A 14,590-nucleotide genomic window follows, 5' to 3' on the forward strand; every position below is an offset into this window, starting at 1 on the left:
GCCGCCGCCGCCATCTTCCTGCCGCCCCGCCTGATCTTTCACCTCTCACCCCGCCACACGCAAAGCGCCCGTTGGCCGCCAGACGGGCCGACGTCACTTCCGACCGCGGAGAGCGAATGACGTGGCCCTGAGGGAAGGGACGGGGCGGGAAAGGGGCCACGCCCCCCCACCCCCGGGAGTGGGCGGGATCGGGAGAGGCGGGCGCCCCCTGGCGGCCGCTGCTGGCAGCGACCCCCCGGGCGCGGGCGGGGCCGGGGACGTGGCGTGTGGGAAGAGCCTGGCGGGTCCGCGCTGGGCGCCCGGCCGCCTGGCTCTTCCTCGGGCCGGCGGGCGAGGCTGCCCGGTCTCCCGGCTCTTTCAGGGGCTTGTCTTTAGGACAGGGCCTCCCCGCGTCCGACCCCGGGGCTTGGGTTCGCGCTGCCGTTTGAAACGCGGGAGGGGGAGGGGGGAGACGCCTGAGCTCCGCGGCGGCAGCCGGGCCTCACGCGTGTCTTTATTAAAAACCGCTGTGTTTTGCCCTCGGGGCACGCGGCAGGTACTCGCGAGGCGGTTCCGCAGGGTGGGTTCTGCGGGTGTGGGAAATGGGGGCTCCCGGGACCCGCTGAGCTTGGCCCCGCGGCGGCCCAGGGAGCGAGGCCTCAGGGGCGCGCCCCCCGCGTCGCAGTCTCCCACAAAACCTGCAGTTCTCGGGCTTTTTATCACCTTGGCTTGTAACGGCCCACACATCCAAAGATAAGAATCCCGCTGCAGGTGAAAGATGGAGCAAGAGCTAAGAAACTACCCCTGTGCCATCAGGCAGATGGGTGGGCTGAAGTGACACAGGGAGATATTTAAAGTGCTCTATTAAAAGACTATAGAAAACTGAATGGAAAATTCAGTCTCACAAAAATATTTTTCATGCTCAGAAAATAACTGCTTCCCTGACTTCTAATACAGACCAACATTAGCCAGCAAAAATAACACAGGCAAGCCACTTGTGCTATCCCATAAATATCTAAGTCTTTAGCTACCGAAACTTGGGATGGCTGATGATATGTTAAAAGGTTAAAACGTAAAGGAAAAATAACTCAGGTCTTTTCAGTCGTATAGCTTAATGTGTTGGGTGCCTAAGAAACCCAAGTGTCAATTGCATTTGCATAGGCCACATAACCAAATAGCTGCAGTCTGACACCTGACAAAACAGCCTCTCTGAATGTGAGTGATTACTCAGGTACTGAATGCCAACAGAAGATAAAGAATAATAGAAACTGTTTGCTTGGAAAAGTAATTTGCTGGTGTTATTACTCCTCGCTTATCAGCTGAGATTTATGAACTGCCTGGAAACCCCTTAGATTACTGTTTGTAAGTCACTGGTTTTAGTGGTCTCAGTAATCCAATTTTGTTTATTTTTCAAGCACTTTGCGAAGTGCTTGATAAAATTTGTACATTCGTCAGAGTTGATGCATATACCATTAAGTCCTTTATTTGGCGTGCAAAAGTCTGGAAGATTCCTGCCAGTGAAGGGGGGCACTTGCAGTGTGTACTCCCACGTGAAGTACCCCTAACCGAGAAGTACACACACAGCATCTTGTGCTATACTGTAGTCAATTAGCCATTCAGCTACCAAAATAAACTCTTCCAACAACTTCATCTCACTTGATCTTATCCTAATGTTTGCCAGAGGTAGAGACCTATTTCCTGAGAATCTCCCTTATTCTGTTTACAACAATAGAATCGTGTCAGGTTGAACCCAGTGTTTTCATTCCTCACTATTAATTAACTTTGAAATTAGTATTAAATCTCATTAGCCAGGACACTGATTCTTCTGTTTGTTGCATTTGCTGTGATGAAGATGAGCCTTCTGTGTTTTGCCTGGAGCTTTGCTAACTTAATCTAATGTCATTTCAAATAGTCTAAAACATATAAAAGAGGCAAATATTTCTTGAAAACTGAAATTAATTTCTGAAAAGCAAGAATCTTTGAACAATCTTGAGAAATTGCCTACATCAGCGTAACTCTCCATCTCGAACTGAGGACCTGTGAGTTTAAATGTGTTGAATGCCAGACTCCTAGTAATAGTATCTTGCAGTATTGCAGGATTTTATTTATGGGGTTTTTATGCAGCTATAAGAATCTTCTACTATAAAAAGGTCCGTACAGAGTTACAGACTGCTTTTCTAAGAGATAGTAACTGTATTCTTACTTCCCCCAAACTACATAGTACTAACGGCATAGAAAACCAATTTATCTTCTTTATGATTTTCAGTTTACAATGGCATCCTCAGCTGTAGCCCTTCTGTCACCAGCTATTCCCTCTTACGGTACAAACTAAAGAGGAAAAGTTAATGGCAGACCAGCAGGCTGGATGTCAGTAGAGACGCTGGTGGTGGTGGGCAGCTCTAGACAGCTTTAAGGTTCACCATAGATTAACCGTGGGGTTAATCTAATTCATAATCATAGTAATCATCATCTGTGTTTATTCCAACACTGGAGGCCTCACTGGGTTTCATTTTCCTTCTGTCCTCTTTGCCTCTTTCCACAGAGGACAGATTATCTTCACACTGCTGCAGAATCTTTTTGGAAGACATCCAACTTTCTCCTCGGCTTTCTGCTGGCGCCGCGCACTGCCCTCCCCTGACATCCGTTCCTTTGGCCACCAGCGCTCTTCTGGTTCTGAGCAGGTCACAGGTGCAGTTCCAAGGGTTTCCATCTAAATACAGATGACGAAGACGAGGTAAATACTCTAAGACTTTGCGATCCAAGGCAGATATCTTGTTATTCCGTAAATTTAAAACCTGAAGCTGTTTCAAGTCCTTCAGCTCTTGTTCTCCAACATCCTCTATGTCATTTCCCTTTAGATCCAATCTAGCAAGGGTGTCTGGAAGTCTGGATAAAAATAAAACAACACAAAGGTGTTATGTTCATCATATTGAATCTGTTTGTGTAAGTGGTGTTTGGTGGTGGCTATTTGCCCAGGCACATCTGACATATTAAAACTATCACTAACAAAAAATGCAATCTTCTGCAAAAAAGATGTGGTCCTGAAGTGTTCATGTCTTTTTATAGGACTACTGTCTATGCACACTTGAACTGTTTTCCCAAATTATTGGAGTTCTGACCTGTACTGTGTTTGTGCAGCTGAAATAAACAGCAGTCCTACTGTACTATGAAGAAAGTTACGTGTTCAATTGAGTGTCAAGCTTCAAAATGCATTTTGTACTCTTCAGTGCCATAAGTATGCCAGTGACGAAATTATAGCACCATGAAAGATCAAAAGTTTAGGGAAGCATGGCAACATTGCTCCTTCAAGTACTTCTATATATGCTTTGTTTAAAAAGATTTACAGAATAAAAAGAACTAGAATTTTTCTTTCATTTTGTTCTCCTGCTCCCATCAGATTCAAACCTTAATCATCACGGAAGTAGTACATCTGATGACACCCTGTTTAAGAAATCAGCAACAGGGAAAATAGAAGTGCTTTTCCGTGATCTTTTAAAATAGTAATTTAGAGAATAGAACTGTTTACATTTTTAAAAAAAAAGAAAAGCTAATAGTCACTGGATATGATAGTAGGACTGCTCAGTATCATTTTCATACATCTTACAAATTCATATGGTGAGACTTTTATTTCACAAGTCTTGCTCATTTATGATCTTCTGATTTCCTCCTGCTGAAGTTAGTGTAAGTGCTTAACAGAAAAGCCTGTTAATAGGCATGGAATATTTTTAATAAAATTAATTTGAAAGCACCTTAAGAAGAATTTTGCCATAGTAGTATCCAAGGTGATGAAATTAAGCGTCATGTTTAGAGATTTTAAGGAAACTTATTCACCAAAACTCTCGGGGAAATGATGAAAAATCCTTCCAAGAGCTATTTAGAACACCAGTATACCACAACCAGTGAAGCTTGATTTGATATTTTATCTCAATCTAATGATATGAGATACCTTTGAAAATCACTAAGAGGGTACATTGTGACCCTCACCAGCTGTTTTGTATGAATCTGAGTTTGACCTTTTAGGCTGAAAGGTAGTTGCTGTGTTTGTGTAAATCTCGTAACTTCAGTGGGACTATTTTAAGAGTCGGGCAGTTCTGTATTGTGCTGTGTTTCCTGGGGAAGATGAAAATTTCACATGTTGAGCCACTCCACAAAATCTGATCGTACCAAATGCTTGTGACTGCAATAAATCTGGTTTGAAACCTAACCACACGCGATGATTGCCCAATATGACGCTGAAATGTCAGAAGGGTACTCTGGGGTAAAACCCTCGTGCCGCTCATGTCAAAGGCAGTAGGGTATCACCAGAGATGTTTATGCAGACTGACTACAGTCTAAAGCCTAACCAGCAAGTCCTTAAACCTGTGAAGAATATTGTTGTACTAATGTTAGGCTTAGGCTTTATGGCTGTGTTGTTGAACATCAGGCGGGGTTGGTATCGAGAAAATAATGGCACTGGAGTACACGATGAGTGATCCTGCTGCTGGCAGAGAAGCCGCGCTCACTCGGGAGCTGAAAATGCTTGGACTTGTGGATAACTTCCTTTTCAGAAAAAAAAAACAAAACAAACAAAAAAAAAACCCAAAAAACAAAAGAAGCATTCTTTCTGCTTATTCCTGTCAAATAACTGCTAAGACCCATTAACTGTGGCACATTAACTGTATTTTTTAACCTTTGATACCAGTGACTGAGTTCTCAGATAACGGTCAGAAGTAATAGTTTTATTTTTATATATCCATGCGTACCTGGTGATCATCAGACAATTAGGTACATAAATTTTACATCTTGTCATTTTTTCCCATCTTCTGTGTTTACAGACTCCCCTTGAAATCTGTATTCATTATTGAGTTGAAAATAAAAGTCCCCAATAACTCCTTAAAAGCTGTACTATTTAAAGGCTAATAGAGAGCTCCTTCCTGTTAATTCTCTTGACTACGAAGGTTGTAAAATAAGATGGATTAGACAATACTAAAGTAACTAGAAAGCATTAAACATTCCTGTCAAGCTAGACTGAAATCAAATATTTATACACCACTAAATCACTTTCTGATTATAAAGCTGCTGCCAAATAGATTCAAATGCTAAAGGACCTGATGCTAAACGAATTGAAATTTTACTGCATTATTTATTTGGGCTAGTTAAACCTGTCCACAAGCCATAAAAATAAAATTTAACAGTGCAGTTGTGTTAAAGAAGTTGATGTTAATGGAATTACTTCGCTATTTTTATGCCGTCTTATTGCACAGCTTTTTGAAATAATAAAATTGCCACTTTAAATCAGAGCAGCCTCCATTTGGCTTAATATGCCATCTCTGATAATGGCCAGGACCAACACTCAGATGAATGTGTGAGAAGCTGTAAGCAGGACATTAATGAACATAGCATGCCCAAGGGATGTCTCTTCTGTGCTCCTTTGACTGGAATTGTGCTTATAGCCTGAAGCTGGAGAGCTTATATGCATTCCAAATACTCTGTAATGTGTGAATCTAATGAAGCTGGGAATGCTAATATCCACTGAAAAAGCACATTCTGTTTGACCAGACTCAGCTCCTGAAATCTTAATATTTTAACAATAATAAACTCAGTGTGGGTTGGTAGAAAACATCAGCTTTAAAACTGCTGTCTTTCCTTTTTATTGAATGCTCTATTAATTTTGTGTTATGGGGGAAGATAAATCTAAGCAGCAGTATAACTTCTCTGTAATAATTCTTTTATATTCTCCTAGCAGGTTCTTCTTATTTGTGTGCTAATTAAACAAAGTAGTCTCACTGGCAGAGAGAGATGTGAAATGAGTGGATTCACTGGGGGGCCACAGACGTGATGAAAACAGCTCTACTTCTATGCTGAGACTGCTAACAAGAGCGCAAATTAGTGCCAGTTATGGCAATAGGTTTATGGTGTGGGTAGATTTCTGCCATGACTGGGTCTGAATACTAATTTTTTTTTTCCAGTTTGGCCCTCATTCTCATAATGTAAGGAAGGAGATATGACACCTGGAACCAGCTGTCATCAGATTCACTTGCCTCAGTGGAATAGAAATGAGGAGATTCTGTTCCAGTGCCAGATTCGAAAGCTGCGCACATTGCTGAAGAGCTCCTGCCTCAAACATGCTGACGGCGTTGTTGTCAAGAAACAAGTGCTTGAGGTCCTGTAGTCCTTGGAAGTCCTGCGCTGTCACCCTTTGAATCAGGTTATTGCTGCAGTCGAGTTTCTGCAGTCTGCTGGGCAGCCTGAGTGGCATAGCGTGGAGCTGGTTCTTAGAGACCTCCAGTGTTGTTAAGTTAGGAAGAAGCTGGGCACCATCTATTGATGTTAGCTGGTTTTCTGACAAGAAGAACTCAGACAGATTTTCTAGGTGTTTCATGTCTCGAGGTCTTATTGTTTTAAGTTGGTTTTTCTCTAATTTTAATGACAGCAGGGATTTCGGTAGGTCAAGAGGCACTTTTGTCAGAAAGTTGCCACTTAAACTGAGAAACTGTAGATTTTGGAAAGATGCAAAGAAGTTGATTGGAAGTGAGTTCAGTTTATTATCAGCCATGCTCAGATACTTCAGCCTAGGAAGCTTAAATGGTGCAGACACAGATTCCATGTTGTTGCCATCCAGAATCAGACTTTGTAAATTGCAAAGGGAAGAAAATGCACTGGGAGGCAGAGTCGCAATCAAGTTGTTCCGAATATCTAGCACCCTTAGTTTCATCAAACCTTCAAAATCAGATGCATGCAGAGTGTTGATTGAGTTATCAGCGAGTTTTAAAATTTCAAGGCCAGCTGGGAGGAAAGTGGGTATGTGCTTTAGCTGATTTTTGTAGAGTTCCAGAGACTTCAAGGTGCTCAGAGCTTTGAAAGTGTTGTTTTCTATTGATTCTGTGCCACTGCATGACAGGACCAGCTCTTCAAGGGCTGACATTCTCCTGAAGTCAGTAATCTTAAAGAGAAAAAAATAATTAATATGATAGTTTACCGTGTATTTGTGGATCTCTGAACTGGTTACTTCTTCTGGATGCTCTGACAATTGCAAGTATATATTGAGAAACTATGTATTTAGAATGAGAAACTGAGAGAAATGGTAATGATAGAGGTATTGCTATAGGTACTTACAGTTTGCCAATATTCACTTACATTTCTAGAATTTTGTTGTTTAAGGCCATATTGTGTCTGGTTTTGAGCGTACACATTTGAAGGAGGACTGTTCTTTTTATTTCTGCCTGGTGAATAGCCCATATAAAACAGAGAGCTAATATCACCAGTGGCAGAAATCTTTGCAGAGAGTAGATGGTTGCTAATGTTCACTGCACTCAGTGGAGCTTGCTGGAGCAGTTTTGAGTTCATCGTACAGCCATTTCCATATATCAGCAGTATTGTCACTGCAGCATGTATTCCCCAGAGGAAGTACACAAGGGTATCATCACCTCTCCCTACTATAAAGTTTTGTCAGGAAACTAAAATCTGACACACGTATTTTCTTCTGTCCCACCACATCTCTCCTTTTCTTTAAAGTAAAAACCTCACATACTAAGATGACCAAACCAAAGTGTCAGATCAGCTTGGTCTGAAAGTCACCTGTGTGGAACAGATTGCTTATACAGGAACTTAGTTTTTGTTAGTTGGTAACAGATGCTTTGCAGTGGTAAATGGAACTTAGATGTTGACTGTGACTATAATATACAGAGGCATACTAATTATTTCATTATTTTTCTGATCTGTTGGAACCTGCTTGTTTACAAAGCTTGCCATCTTATGTCTCAAGTTAAGAAGCAAACAAGTGAATCTGGCAGTTTCCTCCAAGCCAAAATATGAGGAAGCATGCAATGAGGGTGGACCTGGGAATTCCCCAAGCACACCTGTTGCTTAAAGAGTAGTTTTCTGAAATTATCAGAATTGCTGCCCATTCACCTGGGTGCTTGACTTCAAAAACCTCAATGATATGGGAATCACAGAAAGCTCACAGCAAGATGAGCAGGTGTTCTGCATGGGAGAGGTGGGAAGGAGTGTCCTCATCCACCTTCCCTTCCCATGTGCAATAAACATTACACTACAGGTCTCAGGAGTACCACATCAGTAAGAGATGTTAAACTAACACTGTAGTCTCCATGCTGTTTGCCCAAGGGCTTAGCAGCTACCACCACATTTTACTCTTATTGAGAGAAGCTATAAAGCACATTCTACAGCATAGATTCCTGTCAGGAATCTACATGGAAGGCAGTACAGGTCCTTTGCAGCACAGGTACTGGGTAGTAATTTTGTTCTGTGATCCTGATTGAATAAATTTGACTATCATACTTGTGTATGTGAAATCATCTTATAAAGGTGACTGTTAGAACATACCTACCAGCTTCATTTTTCCAACTCTTGCATGTTTTTGGGTGGTATCTCTTTACCTTAGCTACAAACTCTGCATTTTAATTTCTGTTAAAATTAGAGCCCACACAGCTGTGAATGAGGAGTCAGATATCATTTTGCTTTGGTATCCTTAGTTGTCACTACCTTCTGATTACATTTATTCTGTCTTGTAAAGCAATTTCTGAGCATTGCAAGATTTGATGCAGTTAGTGAGAAAGTATAGATACGGAACCTCTACTGATGCAGATCTCTCCATCAATTGCATTTAAGTTCAATGCAGGAATGTACCTCCATAAAAAACCTTATATTCTCAACAGTAAATAACAAAATTGTCCATTTTCTTATTCTTCTATAAGTGCAGTTTTGTAATATATATATTGCTGTGTATCAGTTACAGAATTGAATGTCCAGTTTTGGTCATGATTAGGAGGCTAATATTGCAAAGCTTTATCATGAAAAGACTCACAGGAATGAACTGCATTGCTCAAGAGCAGAAAAGCATGGTCATATGTAAGTGATAAAACAGTCTTAAGGAAATTGAAACAAATGTGGAATGAAGTGAACTTCATGAGTTCAACACATATTCTCCTATAAGTTCAAAAGCAGTATTTCTTGCTTTTCCTCAGTTGATTGCTGTATGTCTCTAAGAGGCTTAATTTTCATCTTATTAAGTGACAGAGAGCTACATGAAGGTCAGTGTACAGACATTCATTCTCTAATGATGTTAGGCTTCTTAATGTGGATTATTATAATTTCTATTTTCCACCTATTTGGTACACTTTGCTAGGCTTTGTGATTGTGCTGTTTTGAGTCTTAAACATTTATCCATGCTGTTACAAACCACCCAGTCTTTGTAATATGAATCAAGACATATTTGAAAGCCTATCAGCTCTCTTTTCACTATGAAGTGATGTTTTATTCTCAAACTGGACTGCTTGTAAAGTGATACTAATATAATTTTACATTTTAAAAAGTAGATCTCCTGAAAATGGATCTAAGATACTGTTATTTTAATGGACACATTTAATAATATATATATATATATTTTTTTTTTTTTAGAAATTTTGTGAACTGGGATTTGTTATAAGCAGTTTCTTAAACCAGTCCCCTGTTGTGGGAGCCAGATAAACAATTTTCTTTTAGCAGAGAAAAACCCCACATATTAATATAGTTAGAAATTAACTAAATCTTAAAGTGTGAGTAAACTCAAGATGGAGGCACAAATTATTGAAAAAAGATGCTAAAATTAGTCTAGTTTTGTTATTAAGACGGCTGTTTATAACAAGCCCCAGTTTGTAAAACTACCAAAAGCAAAAATCCAGCCAGAGTTTTCAATGATGACTGACCCTGCCAAAACAAATACAGAGTTGATCTGGGAAAAAAGAAGATCTACTTTTTTTCTTGTTTTTCTTCAAAACATACTGTATTTAACATACAAACATACCTTCTTTTCCTTTTAATTTCTTTACAATTTTAATAATAACCAATGCAAAGTAATGTCCCAAAGTAATTGGTACTCAGTTTGAAACAATATTTGTCTATTCTTCTGAGGTGGCTAATTGCCAAACCATGGCATATGTGAATGCTTACATATAAGAGTCTCCTGGAGGTCAGCTATGGAAAGGTTAGGCTTCCATTCAACTTCTTTTTGAAAGTATGTTATTTTCTCTAATGTTAGGTAAAGGAAGGAATTTAAAAAAGAAAACAAAACACAAAAAGCCCCCACCCAAACCCCCAAAAAACCCTACAAAGTTGTTTTAGTGCTTCCAGACATGTACTTTACAAGCAGAAATCAAAACCTGTTTCTACAAGCACCATGATACGTGCTAGTGGAATTGCTCAGCTGTGTAAAATTAAGCATGTGTATTTATTAGGTCAAGACTTCAGAAGCATAATTTGTTGCATGGAAAGAAAAGTGCAAAATATATTCACAGACTCAGTCTAATCTTAAGGAAAGAATCTACATAATTACACATAGCATGAAAGAACTTACTTCCTTGCAGTGCACAGTCAGTAGTAGAAGTAAGACTTTCTGATTGCTCAGTTGAATTAATGTATAAACTGAAAAACTCTCCCCTTAGATGGTTTCATGCACCATTTGTTCTGAACATTTATTCCACTACTCTATTCACTTATATCCAGCATTTACATGCTTTATAATACCTGTCTTTTGCTCTAGTCAGAACCAAAGGCTACTTTACTAGTAACTGAGGAGTAGCTGACAGGTGTGGGCAGCTAGCCTAAGAAAGGAAAAATGGCTCATCTTCCTTATCTTGGAAAGAAAATAATCGGGGTTTTTTTTGCACAGAAAATTTATTTCCTAATAAAGAATTCATTTGACAGATCTTTTGTTTAACTAGAGCACATCAGTATAGCTAAATCACACCAGTGAACTTTGACTCTTTTAGGTATGGGAGCTAAACCAAGAAAACCAGAGATACTAGTAGTGGCTAAAAGAGAAGTAAACTTCCTCAGAGTTAAACTGTAAAACTACTGGCTATTTCTCAGTGGGCAACGGGTATCCCAGATGCTGCTCTAGGCTGCCTTCTAGCCTATTTCATTCAACCCTGAGAGCAAAATCAAAGATGCATTTCAGAGCAGTTAAAGTTATATTCTTTGTAACAGGACAAGCATACTTTAGAGAAAATGTATCTCTTATGAATTGAACATTTCTTATTATTTGTAGTAAATTGATACACAGCGAGCATGTATAATACAGATGGTTGTACTTCCCTTGTGTCTATCTATAGAAGTTGAATTTATGAAAGAAATATATTTCAGGGTAGGAAACAGAGAAGCACAGTTCCAGAGTGCAATGCAAAATGAGCATAAGCTGATCATGCCTTTAATAATGTGACCTAGTGATGCCTCAAGAAACGCAGAATAAACTTTTTTAATAAAACAAACTGCTGGTATCTTCAGCTAGAAACTGCTATTGTTTGTATGGGCTATCAGATAGGCTTAGCACTGCTTTTAGAGACATCTCACGCCCTGCCTTAGACTCTAATTTACTCCCTCTGCCATTTCTAATAGCAGTCGTATCTGACACTTGCAACTCCAGAGGGGGAAAAGGACTTCAATGTCCTTCATTAGGGAAATGATTCTAGCTACAGAAAACCTTTCCATTTATTGTGAAAAAGTATTATAGTGTATCAAAAGTAACAAAAGCTTTTAACAAGTTAAAAAATTACTCTGGAATTCAATGGTTATTTGACCATACAAAGTCAACATTTGGCTCCTAGTTGTACATTACTATTTTTTGAGTTGCATACAAAATATCATTGTGGCAGCATGAACCAGTGCTCAGAGACTGCAGGATAATGAAACACTATAGGAATATATTTACATATTCTTAAAAAGTAAGTAAAAATAAAACCAGATCTGGCAGCATTTCATCAGTTTCTAGAACACAGAATAAGATTCTCCTTTTACTTGAAAGCCATCACCATCTGGGAAACCCAGCTTTAAGTATTTTTACTGGATTTTTTCCTACCTGGAGTTGTTTAATTTTGCTGTGACTGATGTAGAGTCTCCTGGTAGTCAAAGGAATCTCTCTGGGGATCTCCGTAGCTCGGTAGCATTGCACTGACTGGGCAGGGTCACAGCTGCATCTTCTTGGGCAAGTGGTACTTAGACCATTGTGAAAAGAAAAGAAGATGACTAAAAGGTAAGATAAATACATCTTCCAAAACAGGAGCTCTGAAATTGTCTCGGCAACGTGCAGCGTGAATTAGCACCAAAGTCCTTTTATACCATGAAATCTGATAAAAGGATATTATGACTGTGTATTTTATCCCAGTGAAAAAACAGCAAAAACAATACCGTAGTTTGCCTGGGTTAAAATGTTGGCAGGCATTACAAAGAGTGAGAAACTTAAACAGTGATAAGATGCCTTTACATTTGTAGGTATGTGAAATTAGTGTTATTTATTACCTGACATCTAATCTGCAAACATCCATATTATCTCCAGTTTCTTAGTTTTGTTAAATGTGACACCACAGAATTAGTGAAGAAAAGATAAAGAGCTGTTTTATAGTGGGCTGTAAAACCTTTGTATCTTCTGTGACCCAGTATTAGAAACAGCAAATGCGCAACTGCAGCCAATGCTGAAGCTTTCTCACTTTTCCTCTTGCATTATTCAGATCCAACCCTCGCCCCCCTCAAACTCAGGCAGCTATTATTTTAAGGCTAAACCATTCTATTCACTTTCTAAATATCTGTGATACAGCTGAGTGCTGTTGGTTGGTACACATTTTTTAAAGACTGGACAGAAATCTAAGTTACCTGTGTTTGTGTAATTCCTATAAATCCAAGTTTAATTACTGTATTTGAAAATTACAAATGTGAAATGCTTGAAAGCATTTAGTATAAGTCAAGTGGTAGATGATCAATAAGACCTATTTACCCCATGACAGATGGAAAACATTAAGGTTCCCCTTGAGAGTTTTCTCTCTAATTATTAGCACTTCTCTCACATATCTACTAGCTGTACCAGCTAGAGATGTAAAGTTTTGAAAGGCTTACAGTTTGGCTTGTGATTATTTTAGGAACTTTCTATGCATAGTTTTTTCCTTTGTATGTTGTACTCATCAACTTACAATGCACAAAGGAGTGTACTTCAGAAACCTTTGTATCTTACCATACATGATCTGCTTTGCACTGTTACCCGCTTCCTTCCATCCTCTCTGTCATATCTTCAGTAGTAGCTAATCCTATTCCTTGAATGCAGAACTAGGCCAGTTATTTTTTCCAAGCTGAAGATGACGTCAGGTTGATTTGACAAATGGATAACTGAACTGGGGACAGTCCTCGATGGAAATGCCTATTGGATGCAGCTGGGTTTACACTGGACAATTGCCATATTCCCTCCTGGAGATCCTTCTGTCTCCCTAATCCCCTACACTGCGAGTACAGAACTGCAATCCAGCATCTGCTAAACCAAACAGCAAGAGGAGAAACTTTTTCCTAAAGCAGCATGTCAAATTGGCGTGTTTAACAAGCTATGCAGAAAAATCCTGCCTGACTTATGCCATAGTGATCAACGGAGCAAAAATGAGTGGGTGAGCAAAATTAGAAATGGTGCTTTAAAACACATATTTTAACATATCTTGATCTAGAGCTTGGTACCTGGTTTGTGGCTTTGCTTTTTTTTTTTTTTTTTTTTTTTTTAACCTAAAAGAGTCAAAGTACTCAGACAAAACTGTAAAACCTTTCTGCGCACTGGCAGCTACTTGTGGTATATTTCACCACACCCTGGAAGAGTCCTTGATCCCATCTTTCCACTGACTTGAGTTTAAATGCTGAGGTCACTAGAACAATAACACTCAGGATCTTATTTAGGAATTTGAGTTCCTCAAAAACGTAATCAGAAAGCAACCGCTTTTTGCTCAAGGAAGGTAAGAAAAAATACAGATCAAACGTTATGGTTTCCAGGTTAGAGGCCTAGATTACTGCAGAGTCAATCTGAGAATTCCTTTAAGGAAGAACCGTTTATTGCATTCTTCCCTATTTTATAAATTGTAACTCAGCTGATGTTAGAATTCACAGCCGTAGTTACAAGGTAACACCACAGTAAGGTGCAATATTCTTGGCTCTTTGCATTTTTGAGTAATATCTGTATCCTTGATCTTTTCAAGTTAATGAAAGGAACTTGATTGGTTTACTAGTACATTTAGGTGATATTAACAATGATGATTTAATCAAGAATGATATTATATATCCATTGATGTCTGATATATGTCTGCTATCAGCAGCTAGGTATTTTAAAGTGACAGATATGAAAGATGGTCCTATTAAATCTGTTCTAAATTCTGACACTCATCCACCAGAGCTGATGCTTTGCTTTTGCACAAAACTATGACCTATGGGGTTTTTATTGATTCTGGGAGACCTGATGGCAACAGAACCGATGAAGTGTCACAGGACTGTATAGGCATAAGCCTAGCAGGAAGATGTGAGCTATGCAAAAAAAAAAAAAAAAAAACAAAAAAAGAAAAAACCAAACACGTGAATAAACATCCCAGGATCTCTGTTGTGGAAGCAGCACTGCCGGCTCATAAGTTGCACAGCTTTGCAGGCGTATGTGAAGAAAGTCAATCACTGGTGGCCATTTCCTGCCAGCAGTTTTGATGCAAACTCTCCACACCTTTCAATGGGAACTCCTGTGTGGGTCTAATGGCATAATATCCCCCTCCATCATTTCTCTGTCAGAAAAAGCGAAGGATAGCACCTGTAACCTGCCCGCGCGAGAAGTCCCAAGGACACTCTACATGGT

The 14,590-nt window shown here is 39.5% G+C and overlaps 1 protein-coding gene across 1 annotated transcript; it reads right to left on the reverse strand.

Annotated features, from left to right (window-relative positions):
- Positions 1-2,417: 2,417 nt before the first annotated feature.
- Positions 2,418-11,998, reverse strand: LOC104368474 (nephrocan). The gene is made up of 3 exons (XM_032992872.2): positions 11,810-11,998; positions 6,000-6,901; positions 2,418-2,865 (listed from the first exon to the last, which is right to left on the reverse strand). The coding sequence occupies exons 1-3, from the start codon at positions 11,996-11,998 to the stop codon at positions 2,418-2,420; spliced, it is 1,539 nt and encodes a 512-aa protein (XP_032848763.1).
- Positions 11,999-14,590: the final 2,592 nt, after the last annotated feature.

Source organism: Tyto alba, unplaced genomic scaffold (genome assembly GCF_018691265.1).
Source record: "Tyto alba isolate M040663 unplaced genomic scaffold, T.alba_DEE_v4.0 Super-Scaffold_22, whole genome shotgun sequence".
NCBI classification, from domain to species: Eukaryota; Metazoa; Chordata; class Aves; order Strigiformes; family Tytonidae; genus Tyto; species Tyto alba.